Source organism: Hemicordylus capensis, chromosome 2 (genome assembly GCF_027244095.1).
Source record: "Hemicordylus capensis ecotype Gifberg chromosome 2, rHemCap1.1.pri, whole genome shotgun sequence".
NCBI lineage: Eukaryota > Metazoa > Chordata > Lepidosauria > Squamata > Cordylidae > Hemicordylus > Hemicordylus capensis.
In genome coordinates, this window is record NC_069658.1 from 214,850,436 (window position 1) to 214,870,273 (window position 19,838).

Sequence of the window (19,838 nt, forward strand, 5' to 3'; positions counted from 1 at the left end):
ATCTTCCAGTGCTCACACTTCTAGTCTCCCCTTTGTATGCAACCAGGGCAGACCCTGCTTAGCTAAGGGGACAAGTCATGCTTGCTACCACAAGACCAGCTCTCTTCCTAATAGCCTGGACCTAAGCTGTTAAGGGCTTTATAGGTAAGAAACAGCACTTTATATTTCACCCAGAAACATATCGGCAACCAGTGCAGTTCTTTCAAAACCGGAGTGATGTGATCCCGTCGTGTTGTCCCAGAGACCAATCTGGCTGCCGCATTCTGTACCAATTGTAGTTTCCGGACTACGTACAAAGGCAGCCCTACATAGAGCGCATTACAGTAGTCAAGCCTGGAGGTTACCAGCATACGTACCACTGTTTTCAGTTCATTCGCCTCTAGAAATGGACGTCGCCGACGTATCAGCTGAAGCTGACAAAAAGCACTTCTGGCCACCTGTAAGAAAGCCTTCCAGGTCCAGAGAGCCTGTCTGCCTCAGCTTTGGGAAAGCGTCTTTATCCAGTTCAGCATACAAACAAGAGCTTTTCTTGCAAGCTCTGTAGCCAGCCCCTTCAAGCTTAGACTGACACAGGGAACCCGTGTGGGATTCTGGAGACCAAAGAGACCTTCCTCCTCCAACTGTTGCAATGCTGCCATCTGCAGAACAAATCTACTACAGTAGTTGTCTGCGCCTTTTATTTCTGTCTGCTGGCCTCTGCTGGGGGGGAATATCCACTAACTGCAACTCTTTTGGTCTGCTGCCACCTAGCGAAGAATTGTCTTTTTATCTGAGCCTCATATATATATAAATGGGTCAGTCTCGACAGGTCAACCCTTTGCAGCACTACAGCGAGAGTTCCCCATCCTCTCTGCTCCAACCTTTTGCTTCTCCTCCACATCTGGAGCCTTGTGCACCCCACTTCGCCTCCTTGAATCAATAGGTATGGACACCAACCCCGACCCCAATACTGAATCATATTATCTCACTCAGGCAGGGAGGCCTCTTCTGCTATCGGAAGAACTGAGACAGAAGCTGAGACCGAATCCGGACAAGACGGAGGTCATGTTGGTCAGGAGGAGAGCCAATCGGGACAAGGAGATTCTACCGGTTCTGGATGGGGTTGCACTCCCCTTGAAGGAGCAAGTAGGCAGCTTGCGGGTATTGCTGGACCCGGCTCTGCTTTTGGAAGCTCAGGTGGAGGCAGTAGGCAGGGGTGCCTTTGCACGGCTTTGGCTAGTGCGCCAGCTGCGTCCCTTTCTCGAGAAGGCAGATCTGGCCACGGTTACCCACGCCTTAGTCACGTCATGGCTGGATTACTGTAATGCACTCTGCGTGGGGCTGTCCTTGAAGAAACCAGAAACTGCAGCTAGTGCAAAATGTGGCAGCTAGGGTTTTATCTCGAGCTGCCCGTTGGGATCACATCACACCCATTTTGAAAGAGTTGCACTCTCTACCAGTTTGTTTCTGGGTCCAATTCAAGGTGCTGGTTTTGACCTTTAAAGCCCTCAATGGTTTGGGCCCGAGATACCTGAGGGACCGCCTTCTCCCAAGGGTTGCTGCCCGCTTGACGAGGTCATCTGAGGGGGCTCTGCTCTGCGTGCCGACAATGAGGGAGGCTCAGTTGTCGTGCACGTGGGACAGGGCCTTCTTTGTTGCTGCCCCCAGACTTTGGAATGCTCTCCCGGTGCTTATTCACTCCTCAGTCTCCATCATGGCTTCTAGAAAGCATGTGAAAACTTGACTTTTTACCCAGGCTTTTATGTGATTGTCCCCTCTGCTGCTTCTTTGCATTTTGTATGGTTATTTTATGCATGTATTTTTAAATCTTTTTGGTTAGATCTCTGCTTTTATTTCTTAGCTGGATATTTTGTGTAATTTTTATAGGCTTGTTTTAATTTTTCTGTATGTGAACCGCCTTGGGATTGTTTTAATGGAAGTTGGTATACAAATTTAACAATGGATAAAATAACGGTGAAGAGTTTGGGACGAGCAGAAGAGGTCTCAGAACATTCTCCCCAAGAGAGACAGGTCTGCAGTGGCAGGATAAACTTTGAAATGCACTCATACGCAGACTTGGGTGGCTTGTTCTGGGTGAAGCTGGTAATAGAGAATCTGTTCTGGTCCTTCCTCATGCCAGAAGCAGATCACATGCTTTGCAGCCCTGTTCTGTCAAACCAAAATGTGATTTTTAGACCACCATCCTTTTTCTATAGTGGCTAGTTGGATGCCTCCTGGACATCGCACATTCAGGGCATGAAGGCAACAGTCTGCCCCCCCCCACCAGTCTGGGATTCACAGATACACTGCGCCTGAATATGGAGGTTCCATTCAGCAGTCATGGCTAGCAGGTGGTGCCAGAACTGTCTTCCTTGAGTCTACTTTGTTTGCTCTCTCTCCTCATATATTGTGGCACGGTTATTTTCTTCAGACAAATATTTTAGAAGGGGGACCTTTGTGCTCTACGAATCCCATGTTGAACCTGATCCATTTCTGTTTTCGTTGACACATGCACAGTGGATTTATGTATAAATGGGAGAGGGCCTGAGGAGGGTGTGCTACAATCATGCAGTTCCTGAGTGCTCTGATCGTTTCCTAGGTGTGCTTATTTTGGGGAAACTATCTTTGGCAGAAGATAGATTTGCTGGGGCGGGTGGCGGACTGCAAAGTTTTGATGCTGGGAAAGCCCTTTGGGCTGCTTTCTCTCTTCTTCCTGCTTTCCCCTTACATTACCCCCTGGGCAGGAAAACAGCCAGGGAGCGGCAAAATGTGCTGTGAATCGGTCTATCAATAGCTGTTAGTGACAATCGCTGGATGGAACCTCCACGCACAAGGGCAGTCTACCTCCGATTGCCAGCTGCTTTGGGCCAGCAACAGGGATGGGCTGTTGCCTTGATGCGCTGCTTGCGGGCTCTCTGCAGCCATCCCGTCTAAAGGGTCTCTCGGGAAACAGGAGCCTGCTGGCCCAGATGGTCTTTTGGGGTCTGGTTTCGGATGGGAACGCAGCGATACGTCTTTACGAAAGAGTCCCGCAGCTTTTCATGGCCGTCAGGTCATTTGATGCTTCTAGAGGAGGGCAGATTCCATGCACGCTAATTCCTTTTTAAGACTCGCGTAGAATTAACTCTGCAGTCGTATGCATCCTTACCTGGGAGTAAACCCCATTGCACTCAATAGAACTTACTTCCGAGTAGACATGCATAGGATTGCACTGTAAGCGCCCCAAAGTGGGGTCATTGTTGCGAAGCGGCATTTTAAAAAAGAAGAAATTAAAAGAGCACCACATCTGCTCTCGAACCAGTCCGTCTTAGAAGCAGAGCAGCCCTGGACTACTCTTCCCATGAGCCTCCAGTCTTACGCGCCCTTCGATGTCCCACAATCCTTTGCTTCTCCCCTGGCTCCTCCCTCCTACGAGCCGTGTTTGGTAAATACGCAGCGATTGGCCTACATTCCCCAGGGGACCTTGCGCGTCAGTATCCCAGCAGCCCATCCGGCCGCCCCTGCTACCGGTTCCTAGACCTTCTGGGGAATGTAGTTTTCTTTCTGCCGGGGACTGCTTTGAAACCAATGAGGCAGAACCGGTGAGCCAGACTACAATTCCTAGCATGCTGTTCGTGCCAATTTTTTTTGTTGCTCTCCTGGGAGGGAGGAGGGGCAGCCATTTTGTTTCGCCTGATTGCTTAAGATGGCGGCGGTGGTGGAGAGGGAGGCTGAAGGTTGCTGGTGAAGCTTCAGCAGCTGCTGCCCGGAGAGGAAGGGGAAGGCTCCGTTGCTAGGTTACCACCTAACACGCCCCTCCCCGCAAGCCTTCCTATAAATATATAAATATAGAGAGTATATGCAGTATATATGCACACACAGGCTTTTCTAGCCTTAGCCCCTTAATCCCTTGTGGAGGAACAAGCAGAGCCACAGCTGGCCTATGGGCAAGGGGTGGCCCCCGTGGCCAGCACTGTCACCATGGATCTCCGCATGGCGGTCTACAACGCAGCCCGAGAAGGGAAGCTGAAACTCCTCCAGAAGCTACTGGGAAGCCGGAGCCGTGAGGAGTTGGAAGAGCTGACGGCGGGCCCCGGTGGGGGAGAAGGCGCAGGGGGCACCCCCTTGCTGATCGCCTCCCGCCATGGGCACCGGGAAGTGGTGGAGTACCTGCTGGATCACTGCGGCGCCCGAGTGGACGTGGGCGGCTCGGTCAACTTTGACGGTGAGACCATCGAGGGCGCCCCGCCACTGTGGGCGGCCTCCGCCGCCGGGCACTTGGAGGTGGTCCGTAGCCTTCTGGAACGGGGGGCTTCGGTGAACCAGACCACGCTGACTAATTCCACCCCGCTGCGGGCTGCCTGCTTCGACGGGCACCTGGAGATCGTGCGCTACTTGGTTGGGGAGCGGGGCGCCGACCTGGAGGTGGCCAACCGCCATGGCCACACCTGCCTGATGATTTCTTGCTACAAAGGGCACTCCGAGATTGCCCGCTACCTTCTGGAGAGAGGGGCCGACGTCAACCGCCGCAGTGTCAAAGGCAACACCGCCCTGCACGACTGCGCCGAATCCGGCAGCCTGGAGATCCTGCGCTTGTTGCTTGGCTCCAAAGCACGCATGGAGAAGGACGGCTACGGAATGACACCGCTGCTGGCTGCTAGTGTTACTGGCCACACCAATATTGTGGAATACCTCATAGAGGGAGCCGTGGAGGAGCCGGCGGCGGGGCACGAGGAAGAGGGGGAAGAGAGCGAGGCTGGTTGCAATGGGGTGGGGTGCGAGGAAGACCACGACAGTTGCTCTGCCCCGTGTGACGACCTGCGCCAAGTATATTGCACTCGGGAAGCTGCGGTGGAAGCACTGGAGCTCCTGGGAGCCACTTTTGTGGACAAGAAGCGTGACTTGCTGGGGGCTCTCAAGCACTGGCGGAGGGCTATGGACCTCCGGCACAAAGGCGGACATTACCTCACCAAACCGCAGCCTCGGCAGCTGGTCTTGGCTTACGACTATTCCCGGGAGGTGAGCACGATGGAGGAGCTGGAATCCCTGGTGACGGATCCGGATGAGATGCGGATGCAAGCCCTTTTGATCCGGGAGCGTATCCTCGGCCCGTCTCATCCAGACACCTCGTATTACATTCGCTACCGGGGGGCCGTCTATGCCGATTCGGGCAATTTTGAGCGCTGCATTAATCTGTGGAAATACGCCTTGGAAATGCAGCAAGGCAACTTGGAGCCGTTGAGCCCGATGACGGCCAGCAGCTTCCTCTCCTTTGCGGAGCTTTTCTCGTACGTGCTCCAGGATCGGTCAAAGGGCAGCATCGCAACCCAGCTGGGTTTCTCTGACCTCATGGGGGTTCTGAGCAAAGGGGTCCGTGAGGTCGAAAGGGCCTTGCTGCATCGCAAGGACCCTGTGGCAGACTATGCTCAGTTCACCAAGGCCCTGGCCATCATCCTGCACTTGGTCTTCCTGCTGGAGAAAGTGGAGTGCACCCCAGACCAAGAGCACCAGAAGCGCCAGACCATCTACCGCCTCCTGAAGTGCAACCCGCGGGGCAAGAATGGCTTCACTCCTTTGCACATGGCGGTGGACAAGGACACCACGGCCGTCGGCCGCTACCCCGTGGGCAAGTTCCCCTCGCTCCACGTGGTCAACCTCCTGCTGGAGTGCGGGGCTGACCCCGACGGCCGCGACTACGACAACAACACCCCGCTGCACGTGGCGGCCCGGAACAACTGCCCCCTCATCATGAGCACCCTCATGGAGGCCGGAGCCCATATGGACGCCACCAACGCCTTCAAGCAGACGGCGTACGAGCTCTTGGATGAGAAGCTCCTCACCAAGGCCATGATGCAGCCCTTCAACTACATCACCTTACAGTGCCTTGCTGCTCGGGCCCTGGACAAACACAAGATCCCTTACAAGGGTTTCATCCCGGAAGAGCTCGAAGCATTCATTGAACTTCATTAGGGAAGAGGGCCGCAGCCCCGGTAGCCAGATCATGGTGGGGAATGGTGGGGCGAGTGGGAGTCCCAGTTGGCCTGTGCCCAGAGTTCTAAAAATGTGGCTTTGCCCTGGGCCAGGTTACAACCTCCATCCCTTCCCTCTGTCTCCCCACCCAGCTGCGGAGCACGGAGATGCAAGGTGGCTGTTCTTCGCCCAAGCCCTGGCTGGCAGGGTCCTGTGCCAACTAGGGGGTGGCTGGGAGGTCAGGCTGCTGGGGCTGCCCCTCATTGCCAACTAATTCTTTCTTTCTTTTTTTAAAGGAGCAGGGTGGAAATCACAGTTCTTTAAGTGTGTCTGATATCCTGCTCTTTGAAATTCAGCCTGCTAATATTACTCTTTGGAATAGCTTGTTTTAGGGAGGAAGTGGGGGAAAGCAAACCTTCTCCCTTCTCTGAACACACAGAAACAAAAGCGAGAAGGGTGCAAGGCAGTCCACAAGACAGCTCTCAGTCTTAAGTCGCCCTTTCTTTTGGGGCTTAGCCCATAAGCCAGAGAGCTGGTTGGCTGATGCTCTGGAGAAGGTTCTTGAGCTGCTCCTTGTGCCGTTAACAAGCTGGGTGTGGTGAGGCTTGGTTGCATTCTGGTTTTCTTGTTTTTCATGGCCGTGTGGTATTGCTAAGATTTTGCTGGCTGTCTTTTTAAAAGGCTGATTCCCCCCATTTCCTTGACAGTTTTTCTGTCCCTGCCCCAGGCTCTGGAGCTGGGTTGAGGAGCACCTGCCCCATCCTGTGCCCCACCAAAAATAAATAAATTGAGAGCGAGAGCGAGGGCACTGCTAGGACAGTGTCTTGTTTACTGCTTGTTTGCAAGCAAGGATCAGTCTCTAATGGATTGCTTTGAGGCCCACATTAGATGTCGGGTAGAAGTTATGTCACTGGATTTCCCCCAAAAAAGCAGTCAGTGGTGATGGTGGTTTGATCAAGGTGAGGGGCGTTTTAATCTCTTCCCATTTATTCTTTTCCCTAACTTAAACCAATCCCCCTGAGCTGCTGTTTCCCCTACTAACGGGAAACCTTGACAGGCACAATGTTAACAGGCACAATGCCTCTTCCGTAGCCAATAGCAGTCAGGGAGTGGGAGGGAGGAGATTTGGTTCAGGGCCAAGGGTTAGTCCCTCTGGCCTCCACACCACACCCCAATCCAGACCTCCTGCACATGTACCGATGTTTTTTGGGAGAGATGTCAGGAGTTCCCAGCAAGGGCCTTCTGCATCCTGTCCACTCTTGCCCCTGTGTTAGCAGCAATCACTACCAACGCTTCCTGTTGAGATGGTCCTATCCACAGAGCACAAAGCCAATTTGTTTGTGGGGGTGTTCTCTGGGATGGCTGGTGGTTGGTTCAGGGGGGAATCTTCCCTGCTTCAACAGCTGCTGTGCCTAGTGGACGCTGCTGTGTGCTTTTCCTCCTTTGCCCGGTGACTGCAGCAGGTGAGAAGTGGTGCGCCCAGGAAACAGAAGAAAAGGTGTCCTGTATGCTGTCTTTGCTTTCCGGTATGAAATCTTGTTCTGTAACAAGGCGTGTGGCCCCCGAAACCAAACTCGGCTCATCAGGAGTGGATTTGGGGCTGCCAAATAGCCCCCTGACTCTGCAGTGTTGGGCAGGGATGGGTGGTTCAGATGCCCAAGGACTACCATTTGAAGTGCGGCCAGGTTTGGTTCCGTGGGTCACAACTTGGGGGAGCTGCACGGATTGTAGAGAGGCCCGTGATTAGGTGTCCGGAAAAGGCCATCGTTCTTCAGAAGAGCTGCACCCACCCTTTGTTCTGCCAGCCACCAACCACTGGGAAGCACCAGGCTTAAAATCTTCCTAGGAGAGTTGCCTCTTTTTCTCCTGTTCTCAGATCCTCAAGAAGGGGGTCGCGAAGGTGCCTTGGGGGTTTATGTTGTGTCTTGAGAGGGGAAAGGAAGGCGAGTGCTGCTTTGGAGAGGGAGAGGGAGAACAAAGCAAGGTGTGCCAAGGAAGGAACTTGGTGTCACATTGTGTTGATGGGCCCACAATGCTTGTGTGTGGCTGAGCCCCAGCAAACCCCAGGCATACTTGCTGGGGGTGGGGTGACAGGCTTTGGCATAATTGCCAGCACTGTTTTTAGAGGCTTCTCCTGTCAGAAACGGGGCATCTGTCGCTCTTGTTCAGGCTTTCCCACAGCTGCTTTGTGGGGTCTTCTGGGCCAGCTACTTCAGGTAGGCCATGTAGGGGTCAGGAAGGAAGAGACCACCAATACAGTGCGGTACACCAAGTCACATATTCTGTCACCCCAGAGAGTATGAATTGCTGAAATCTGGCCCTTTAGAGAGCCTCCCTTGCGTTGGCTTCAGAGGAGGTGGAATTCTAGTGAACAACTAATCTCTCATTTTGAATTCACTTTTGCGACGCTGTACGTCGAGGGTGGGGAGTGTGCAGATTGGTCCACAACAATCCAGTGCGTGAGGCTCTCCAAAGCCGGTTGACTTTTGACACTTACCCAAGTCCATCGTCAAAGCAAAAGCTGTGACACTTGTCCCAGCATTGGGCACGGGGTCCCTTTGGGCTCAGTATAAAAGTGCAGCCGCTCCCCATCGGTGGGGGATAAGGGCTTCACACAGATCCATCTCTGTGGCTGAGGGACTCACAGGCTGGCGTCCAGAGGGGGCGAAAACAAAGTTCTGAAATCACAGCACTGGAAGGTAGATGGGGAGACAGAAAGGAAGTTCTGCCAGCTCTGCTGCCCGCCAGAAGGTTAGATCAGGTTGGGTTGGAGTATGAACCTGCGTAGAAAGATTTTGGTACGTTGTGTGGGCACAAGACTTGTGCACTAAATGACTAAGTAAAGTGGGGCCCGCTTTGTGAGAGAGGGATGCCAACCAACCCCCTGCGTCTCCCCCTGCCACTCACGGCTCTGAGGTTAGGCAGGTGCTCTGTAGGCTAAACTGCTAACTGCTTTTCTGCTTGTGACTTAACGGCTTAGCTGAACCATAAACCTCAATTTTTCCGCCCTTTGAGCATTTCCACAGGATCCCAAGAACTGGCCTGTTTCGTTCCTGCAGTGTTGAAAAACAAACAAGCAACTATTTGAGAGTTTGATTTGTAAAGCGAGGTGGTTTCGGGTTTTGTTTATTGTTTTTGTCTTGCTGCAAATAAAAATAGTTAATTTAGCAACTTGGGGTGGGGGGTGGGGAGAGAGACTTTTTAAACTGCAAAAGCAGAATGTGTTAAACACGTGAGCCGATGCTCCTAACTTGAACTGAATAAACCGACACTTTAAAAGGAAACCTGCTGCTAAGAACACAGGCGCCTCAGACTTGCTTGTTATTGCGTGTGCGCGCAAAGGTGTGTCTTGCTTAATGTCGTGGAGGTGTATTTTATCTGGCAGGAGGATCCAGATCCATGGGAAAGCTGGTTGAGAGCAGAAGAATCAACTTGCAAGGTCAGACTGAGGGTCCATCTAGTCCTGTATGTGAATACTGTTTCCAAAAGAGCTGGCCAGGTTCTCCAGGAAGCTCAAGAGTAGGGCTTGAAAGTGCCAGCCTCACCCTGTCCCCAGCATCTGGCAGTTGGAGGTAGAGTGCTTCTGGACATGGAGGTTCCGTTTAGCTTCCATGTATAACAGCCATCACTAGATCATAGAATTTTAGAACGGAAAGGGACCCTCTGCTCAGTGCAGGAGATGATGACAACGGATATTTATATGCTGCTCTAGAAACTAAGTAAGTACGTACGTACAAAACTGCTAAACTATCCCTGACAGATAGCTAACCAGCTTCTGTTTGAAAACCTCCAGCAAAAGAGAGCCCACCACTGCCCAAGGCAGACATTTCCACTGTCAAGCAGACCTCTTGCTGTCCACAAATTCCTCCAAATGTCTAGCCTGAATCTGCTTCCTTGCCATTCCAATTCATTGGTTCCAGACTTGCCCTCCAGAGCAACGGAGAACAAGATTGCATCCTCGTTGCAAGATTGCAACGGAGAACAAGATTGCATCCATTCTCATAGAATGGCCTTCAGCTATTTGAAGGTGGCTATTGCTGTCATGGCCCCTTAGCCTTCTCTTCTAAATCCTACACATACTCTGCTCTTACTGTTGGATTCAGGCTGAGAAAGATGTTTCTTTGCCTTAAATTCTGAAGAGCTGTTGCCAGGATCAAGGATCTGGCTTCGCATAAAGCGGCTTTGTAAGTCATATATTTTGGAGTGGGCCCATATCTTAGTGGCATGCAGAAGGTCCCTGATTGAATCCCTGGCAGCATCTCCAGTTAGGACTGGGAAAGACCCTCATCTGGAACCTGGGAGAGCCACTGCCAGTCCGTGCAGACAATCCTGAGAAAGACGGGCCGGTGGTCTCACTCAACTCAGTTGGCAGCATCTGGGATAGCTAGCCAGAGCTAATGGATTGCACACACACACAAAGGACAACTTGAAGGATGGTGCTTGGCCGTGTGGAACACCCTGCCTAGTTCAGAGAAGGAAGAGTTCCTCTCGCTTCCAAACGCACCAGTTGGAAGCTCAGAGTGCCAGCTATATTGGGTGACCGGCATCGTTCACCTTCGCTGGGTCGAAGAAGTTAAAAATAACGGTGGTGCTGGACTGGGCCCAATTTGGAGCAAGCAACCGTGATGTTGCTTGTGAAACAAGAAACTGGGTGCAAGTGGTGTTTTGGCCATGGGTGAGGAGAGGCTGGAAGAACCCTTTTCGCCCCCCTGCCTTTTTCGAGTTTCTTTGTGTTCCTCCTATGTGTATCTGGTCAGGGAGAGTTCCCTACGGAAACCTCCTTCATTCCAGACCAGTGAATGCAGAATAGCAAGTATTGCAGAGCTACTTAGCGCTGGAGCCAGCGACAGCTTCCCTCATGGTCATTTAGCTGCCAGGCAGTGACGGGGAGGGGGATTTTCTGCAGGACTGTGGCCGGAGAGAGCGATGTAATCCCTACACGCCTTATGTTCTGAATCCTGATTCCCCCTCCCCACCGCTGGAATTAAAAATCCAATAAACTGGAAAGCCAAACAATGCGTTTCACAGCATGCAGCCATGTCTGGAAGATGCCAGGTCCCCAGTTCCCACCTCCCGTCACCAGCTGATAAGGTCTCCCTAAGCAAGCCAGGAGGGCTATCCTCACAGCTGTAGGAGAGCCATGCATTGCACACCCCTGATCTGCGGTCATGCGAATTCAAAAACCAAGGTAGCAGGAGGGGAGAGATCATTCATGTGGGAGGCAGGAGCTGGGTTCGGACGGGCACGGCCAGCCCCCATTCTGTCCCGGGCATGCATCGAGGGAGGGCCAAAAGCCATCCCACCCGGCTCCCACACATTCACTCTCCCCTCCTCCCACTAGTGTGATGTAGTGGTTAGGGTGCTGGACTAGGACCGGGGAGACCCGAGTTCAAATCCCCATTCAGCCATGAGACTTGCTGGGTGACTCTGGGCCAGTCACTTCATAGGGTTGTTGTGAGGAGAAACTCAAGTATGTAGTACACCGCTCTGGGCTCCTTGGAGGAAAAGCGGGAGATAAAATGTATAAATAAATAAATAAATAAATAAATTCTTTGCAAGCACACAACTGCCAGACTGCCTGCACCCATGGTGGCCCTCCCACCCTGGCAGGGCACTCCTCCTACCCTGTTTTGCTTGTGAGACCAGCCCTACTGCCTCTTACCTTCACCCCCACTATGGGATGGAGATAATCGTGACTGGCCTTTATGGCTATATAATGTTTAAGTATGATCTGAGTACCTTTTACTCTGTTGTCTTCTCCCTTTGCTGCCTCCACCTCTGTTGAATTTTAGATTGTAAACACCTTGGGGCAGGGACTTGTCCTCCTGCTGTTACTCTGTAAAGCGCCACACTCATCAAGGTGGGACTGCTGTTATGCAGCACATTTGTAAGCTTTGTGGGACGGTTGTTATGCAGCACACTGCTGTTTAGTTCAGCAACTACTCCTGCTGTGAGGATTATTATTATTATCCAATTAAGCACTCGGGTTTATTAGTAAGGCAGGATGACAGACATTCCTAGAAGCTGCCTGTACCAGCAACCTGGTGTTGAGTTCTCCTTCTGTACTATGTAGGGATACGTCCCCATTTTTTGACATTTTAGAGACTGTTGACGGACTAGCACTGGTTCTCCCACAAGTCTGTTCACCCCTTAAGATCCAAGAGGGAAGCCCTCTTGCATGTTTCATTCCCTTCTGGTGTAATTGGCAGTGACATACAAGCGGGCCATCTCTCTGGTGGCCCCCTCCCTGTGGAACTCCCTGCCACATGAGGTGACACTGGCTCCCTCTTTGACTATATTCTGGCAGAGGCCAAAGAAGACACTGATCTTTACGCATAAATTGTCTGCCCTCCATTAAATGTTGGTGTTTTGTGTTTTTTTTTAAAGCTTTCTCTGCACTTTCTGCAGCTGCTGTTCTGGGAGTCTCCTTGGACCTTCTGTTGAGGGGAGGAGCAGAATAGAAATTTTGTATTAAATAACCTCCAGTCCACAGGGTTGCTGGAAGAGGGTGGGGAAACACACATTATCACACAGGCAAGTGTGATGAAAAGTTCCCGGAAGGGGCTATCTATCTGGCAATAGCTGCTTCCACCCATAAATGAATGACATTACACTACAAATTATTTTTCTCATGTGTTAGGCGATCAGCCACAGCTTCCCACCCACCACTGACCCCCACTGTGGTTCTAAGAAAGAGGACACTGGCTTCGAACCAGGGGCCCAACTCTGGCTTCAGATCAATTCTCAAATCCACAGCAAGGAACCTAACAGTGTTCCCTCTAACAGGGATTCCCAGATGTTGTTGACTACAACTCCCAGAATTCTCAGCTATAATGGCTTTTGCTTGGAGATTCTGGGAGTTGTAGTCAACAACATCTGGGAATCCCTGTTAGAGAGAACACTGGAAGCGAATGGCAATGAGGTTGCAATTAGGTTGCTGCTGATGGCTTTGAATTCCCTCTCCAGAGGAGAGAGATCTGAAAATGCTGCAAAGCAGTGCAATTCCTGTCTGCTCCTCATTTCTGAGAAACAGAGAGGGGGGAGATACACACACAGGGGTGAAGAAATGTTGACTCAGTTTATCAGCCAGACAAAATATTTTACTTGTCAAGCTATGTTGGTACATTGCTCATCAGGACTTTTTTCACTCATCCAGCATCATTTTTCACTCGTCACAGAGTAGTAGACTAGTGGATTTCTGCAGCTGTGTGTGTGTGTGTGTATGTGCGCGCATCTACCTAAGCTTCATTGGCCTCACTAGAATGAGGCCCGCACCATATGAGGAATAATATCAAGATAGCATGCCTTTCTAAGAAGAGGTGTGGCAAGCTTACAAAATTAACCTAGACCCTGCAAGAATGTTTTAAAGTGTGCGCTTTGAAGATGAGCAAAGTGCCTGCAGTGCTTTTTCTGCATGGTGGGGAGGAGGACGGTCCAAGGTTCAATACCTGGCATTTCAAGATAGGGCTGGGGGAAACCAGTCTCCAACCAGTTTTTGGAGAGGAGAGCTGGTCTGGCGGTAGCAAGCATGACTTGTCCCCTTAGCTAAGCGGAGTCCACCCTGCTTGCATATGAAAGGGAGACCTGATGTGTGAGCACTGTAAGATATCCCCTCAGGGGATGGAGCCGCTCTGGGAAGAGCAGAAGGTTCCTAGTTCCCTCCCTGGAAGCATCTCCAAGATAGGGCAAGATTTTTATTTTTTTTAATAGGACAAGTTTTTTTATTGAACCAACAAACTACCAAAGCATACAGTACGTTGCCAAAGCACAATTATATACAAAGTGGTTGTTTGTACATGATATAGCTACAAAGATTTACACACAATGATTTGGAAACCCACAAGGTTATGAAGTATATGCAGGTAGTACTGTAACTCGGGGGTGGGGGATTTCAAGGCACATCAGGTAATCGGGGGGGGGGGGGGGTTACGTCCGACGTCCATTTCCACAATCTGTCCCATTGCTGTTTAGAAGAGATACTCTTGTCTTTTTGCACATAACCATACAAACTTTTCAAGAAGAGATTTACTGTCTCATCTGCGTGAACCTCTTGGTTGCGTCTTCCCTCCCGATTCCTATGCACGAGCATTGCATAAATGACATACAAGTTTACTAACCTGATTACGAGAAGGGGAACATTCCAATTCCCTAGTATGAGGGCACCCGTTCCGTCCCGTTTCCTTGAAGGTTTCTTTCTGGGACCTCGAAAGGAGGTTCTATCACTCAAACCCGAGGTTAGTTCTTCCCAAGTCTGTTTTTCCAAATCAGGCCACTCTAACAGCTTGCTTACTCCCTGCCACACTCTTTTGGCTACCACACACTCTTTTAAGAAATGTGAGTGGGTTTCCCTGAATGTTTTGCCCAGCTCACTAGCTTTCTGTTTGCAGGTGATTTTAGGGCACTCTTGCTGGTCCTCTGGGAGCCATGGCTTAGCCGCATTAAGTGGTAGTACTTGATGGTATAAGCGCCACCTTGTTTCCCATAAATGGAAAGGGACTTTTTTCTCTTTAAAGAGAGCGATAGGGTGATCGGGTTGCAACAAGTACTGTGAAGTGCGTTGTTTGTAGCGTTTACGTTCTAAATCAGGTTTTAAGAAACCCACTTCTAGAATCTCTCCATAAATTGTTTTCCTTAGCTGCTTAACTGAGGAGGATCCTTTAAATAGATCCGGTTCAAACTTCCATTTTTTAAGTGTGAATAACAAATCTCTCAAGTAGTCCGGGTGTTCTCTTTTTAATACTTGTGTAATATTGCCATTGAAAGATCCTTTCCCCCACCATGGTATGCCCCATGCTGACTTGCACCAACGCAGAGCGAAAAGCGAGACCCAGGTTTTTTGCAGGAGGATGGACATTCACGAAAATCCAGTTTCCAAAATTGTAGGACATGAATTCAGTTACAAAATAGGGTTGCAGGACAGGTAGGGCTAGGCCTCCCCGCTCAACCTCCTTGAATGCTACCGCACGGGCCAAAGGGAAGGACGCTGTGTGCCATACTAGACGGAAGATCTGGCTTTCAACTCTCCGAAGGAGATCGAGCGGGGGAGGATAGATTACTGCCAGGTTATGCACTGGGGGTATTAGGTAAGTCCGGATGTAAACTGCTTTCTGGCACATGGTGAGGCTCCATTTTTTCGACATGGTGATTTTAAGCATTACTTTTTCTTCCCAATCTGTCCAATTTCCCCCTCATACTTTTTCCTTAATCCCATATTCAATCCCCAAAATGTTTACTGTATCTACCCACTTCAGTTTGGACTCTGGGCTGAGAGAGATTCCTGCCTGCAACCTTGGAGAAGCCACTGCCAGTCTGTGAAGACAATACTGAGCTCGATAGACCAATGGTCTGACTCAGTATATGGCAGCTTCCTATGTTCCTAAACCGTCTCTGAGAGCTTGAGAAGCTACTGCTAGGCAGCACAGACAACTCTAAACTACTCCTACGCATGTTTATATACCACTTATCAACCAAAGTTTTCAAAGCGGTTTACTCAGGAAAATCAGACAGCATAAATAAAATGCTTCGCTGTCCCCAAAGGGCTCACAGTCTTACAAACAAAAGCGTAAGATAGACACCAGCAACAGCCACTGGAGGGATGCTGTGCTGGGGCTGGATAGGGCCAGTTGCTCTCCCCTTGCTAAATATAAGAAAACCACCACTTTTAAAAGGTGCCTCTCTTCTCAGTTTGCAGGGCAAACTAGATGGCCCAAAAGGTCTGACTCGGGATCGCATTGCTTTGCATGCAATCAGTCTTAGGTTCAATCCCTGGCAGCATTTCCAGGTGAGGCTGGGAATGACCCTACCATGTCTGAGATCCTGGAGAACTCCCTATCTGTCAGTGTAGTAGACAATTCTGAACTAGAATGGTTTGTCTCAGTAGAAGGCACCTTCAAATGAGAGAACTCTCTTTAAGGTAATGATTGGCATATTATACCCAGAACTCCACCCCGTCTTTTCTTTTTTGGCTAGTGCTCTATAACCCTCTTCTTATTTCCCATTAATATCATAGGGAGCTGCCTCGTGGTCAATGGTTAGACCATGAGTTTATCTTGTGTACACTAGCTGGCAGCATCTCTCCAGGGTTTCAGGCAGGAGTCTTTCCCAGGCCTACCTGGAGATGCTGCCAGGGACTGAACTTGGGACCTTCTGCATGCAAAGCAGATGCTCTACACCCAAGCTACAGCCCTGTTCCCATCCCACCCATGGGCGCCCCAAATCTTTGGGGGGATGATACAACCAGCACTGTGCACAGTATCCTAAGTGAGGCCACCCCACAGATTTGTGTAGCAACTTGATAGATGGTGGGTGTTTTGTTTCCAACCCTTGCGTCTCTTCCCTGCAACAAATTATTCTGTTCACAAGTTCTCGCCAACCTCTTCACCGGCCATGCCGAGTGCTGCCTGGGTCCTCTCTACGTGCATTTGGTTGTAGTCTCCGATCTGAATCATTTGGGCGTTTTGAATGATGAGGTGGGGCTGAGCTGCCCCCGGCATGAGGCTGGGAGGGCCTAAGGGGACCGCAAATGGCAGAGAGGGTTGGGCAGGCCCAGGCTGTGGCATTCCGGGTGCAGGAAAGCTGGGAGGAAGAAACGGTTGTGGAATGCCTCCAGCTGGGGCGTGGTGAAATCCGGAGAAGTGGGCCTGCGGTGCTGGAAAAGGCATTTGAGGTGGGAGGCGGAGTGTGGACAGATGCTGTATCATCTGCTGATAAGTCCGATGTTGCTCCTGCTGGAGCAACAACCTCTCTCTCTCCTGGATCTCCCGCATGTAGCTCCACTGGACCCTCTTCTGTTTAAGCACCGTTGGCGTGAAAGTGTTCTTTACCCTCTTGATGAAAACGGGCGAGTTCTCGTCTAGGGGCACGAGCCCGTTCAGCAGGATGGGCATCTCTTTTTTCTTGATGGGGCTCTCTTTGGGCACAAAAGGAATCACCGAATCGGACTTGACGGAGCGTGTGAGGGAGTCCATCAAAGCAACGTCCACCTGGTACCTGCAGAGCCGGCTATTGAAGTTCTGTGTCAGGAGCAGAAGAGTGAAAGCTGAGTTGTCCAAGGCATTCTGGAAGCAAGAGAGCTGGGAGTGTCCGGGAACCAGGAAATGTTCGCTCAGCGTGGCCCCGTTGGAGACGCCCAAGCTTTCTAGCCGATCCTTCACTTGGCAAGCAAGGGTCTCGTCTTCGCCAGCATGGAGGACTACGAAAGTGAAGAACTCTCTCTCGTCATACTGAGGCTTTAGGGTGGAAGAGTCTGTTGAAAGAGGAGCAGGGATGGAGTTTGAAGGCGAAGGAGGTCCCAGTTCAGTGGTCTGTGCTGGGGAATTGGATTTTCCGATGGGTTTTTGGCTGCACTCTCCAGCAGCTGAGCTCGTTTGTGGAATGGGTGAGGTTGGCGGATTTTGGGGCATTCCTCCTTTAGGATCCTGTGGTTCTTCTGCCACTGTGGTGGGGGGTTCAGTACATTCCAAAGAGTGCTGCACGGACTCCTCCAGGTTAGGCGAAACCACCCAGCCGGGAGTGTCGTGGCCTTGGAGACGGCCATCTCCTTTGCTTTCCAGCTTGTCTTGCATAGAGGAGTCCACTGGGCTCTCGGGCTGGGACTCCGCGGGCGACTCAAGGCTGCCTCCCGCTTCGCCCTGCGGTGTCAACTGGCTGGAGGCCATTCCACACTGCTTGCTTGACCCGGGGATCCCACGCCGGTGAATAGAACGGGTGAGAAACGGCACCGTTGGGGACTGGCTGATCTCCAGGCGGCTGGCAAAGGAGCCAGAAGGGCTGATGCTATGCAGGGAGTGAGGCTCTGATGGGTTCTTAATTGGCAGAGGGGCACTTGAAGCCGGGGCTGGGAATTTCCCTGCATCGGATCTTAGAGCCCCGAAATTGTTGCCGGCCGCTCTAGGAGTGAAATTCAGCCCACACTTATCCCGAGCTTCCGCCAAGAGGCTCGCCAGTTTGGTCTTCTGGGTCCCGTTGCTGGATTGAAGAGCTTCAATAGCCGCTCGGTAGGCCTCCTCCCTGGCCAGGGAACCGCACAGTTTTTCGTCAGCCAAAAGTGAGTACATCTGAGCCATGGCTAGTGCCACTTCTGCCTCCTCTTTCGGGGACATTGGATCACTGTTCCTTGCCCTAGCATTGCCCCAGCGACTTCTGCAGAGGTGGGCTGCTGTGACGTCCTCCCGCAAAGCATCCAAGTGATTCCTGGCCTCTGCTTCCCGCTTCAAAGTCAGCAGGATCATGGCTTGCAGGAGCTGGCAGCTTCTCCTGTCTTGCCGGCTGCACTTGAGTCTGTGTTTGTAGTTGACCAGCCCCTCGTCTGGGATCGTGGCTAGGATCCGGAAGATCCCCTCGATGCTCGGCTGAGCTTGAGAGCTCTCCTCCATCTTGCCAAGGATTCAGAGAAGCAACGCCCCACGGGAAGAGCATGTTACAACTTGGATGGGCAAAGTGGAGGAGAGGCTCACTTCTGTACAGGCACTGGGGAGGCTATGCATGATGAATCAGCCTGCTCCCTGGGAGATTTCCTCTTGTTGTCTCGCTCAGATCTTCACTGTTCCTGGGTGGGGTGGGTACGGTGGGTGGAATGGGGGCGTGGTGGGTGGAATCTGCCAATGTGCTTCTCGTTGTGGCTTTGTAGACCTGCAATTAAAAAGCAGAAAACTTTGGAGACATCTCTCTGGCATGCAACACAGAAGAATACCCCATTCTGGACACACTTCTCAAGAATGGCCATTTTCAGTGCCCCCTTTAGGGCATTCTTTCTCCCATTGTTCCTACTCTACTGTTTTTTTTATACTGGGCAAAGACCTTTTCTCAGTGACTCGTTTTTAATTGTTAAACTGTGATTTTTGTCATTCCACAGTTATCTTGCACAGCTTAGTTAATCAATTATTTTAATACCGCCCCATCCAAAGGTTCTGAGCAGTGCACCACAAATAAATAAATAAATAACCCAAAACAAACACCCATTAAAACAAACTGCTTAAAACAACATAAAAGCAAATTTAAAACATTTCAGAGCCATTTAAAACCAATCAAAAAATACCTGAGAGCAATTTAATGCCGTTTTAATGAATTTAGATGGTGTTACTTAGTTTTGTTGTGCAAGAAACTATATATATATACTGTATGAGAGAGAGAAGATGTTTTAGAACTAATAATAGAATAATAGAATGTTGGAGTTGGAAGGGACCCTAGAGGACTTGTAGCTCAACCCCCTGCTCGGGGCAGGAATCTGCTCCAGCATCCCTGACAGATGGCTGCCGGGCCTCCATCTGAAAACCTCCCGCAAAGATAAAATGAACGTGTGAAGTTGCCTTATTCTCTGCCTGCACTGACTGGCAACTGCTATCGGGGACGGGGAGCTTTCTCAGCTCTCCCTGAAGATGTTGAGAATTTAACCTGGAGACCTCTGCATGTGTAGTGTACAAAGCCAGCTGTGTCCACCCCCTGCCCCTGTGGCTGGTACTCTGTCCTGGCACTCCGATTAGCAGGATCGTGGTCAATGTCACCACCCCGTGCAGAGCAATTTCTTTCTTTTTCCCCAGGACTGTCTGCGCAGATGGATGACACCTCTCCAGGGTTTCAGATCTGTCACCTCCTGTCCTGCCTGCAAAGCAGGTTCTCTAACACTGAGCCACAGCCCTGCCCCGACTAGAATAAATAATAAAAGCAATAACCCACCCATCCTGCCTCCGCTCATTTTCACAGCTCTCTTGAGTGTCCAGTGCTCTGCACCTACATGCTTTCACAACAACCCTGTAAGGTGGTACTGCAAGTGGGGTGCATCTGTCCGTGAGATGCACCAAGTGGCCGTGAGGCGAGATTCGGAGCAGATGAATTCCTGGTCTGCAGCTCAGTCTCTGAAGCCCTATTTATTTAATTCAATTTCAATGTCGCGCTAGTTTATATGACACCCT

General features: G+C 50.9%; 2 protein-coding genes across 2 annotated transcripts; one reads left to right on the top strand and one right to left on the bottom strand.

Moving 5' to 3' along the window:
- Positions 1-3,499: 3,499 nt before the first annotated feature.
- FEM1A (fem-1 homolog A) lies at positions 3,500-9,228 on the top strand. The gene has a single exon (XM_053299834.1). The coding sequence runs from the start codon at positions 3,940-3,942 to the stop codon at positions 5,926-5,928; it is 1,989 nt and encodes a 662-aa protein (XP_053155809.1). The 5' UTR covers positions 3,500-3,939; the 3' UTR covers positions 5,929-9,228.
- A 6,806-nt stretch (positions 9,229-16,034) lies between these two features.
- TICAM1 (TIR domain containing adaptor molecule 1) lies at positions 16,035-18,462 on the bottom strand. The gene has a single exon (XM_053288799.1). The coding sequence runs from the start codon at positions 18,300-18,302 to the stop codon at positions 16,284-16,286; it is 2,019 nt and encodes a 672-aa protein (XP_053144774.1). The 5' UTR covers positions 18,303-18,462; the 3' UTR covers positions 16,035-16,283.
- Positions 18,463-19,838: the final 1,376 nt, after the last annotated feature.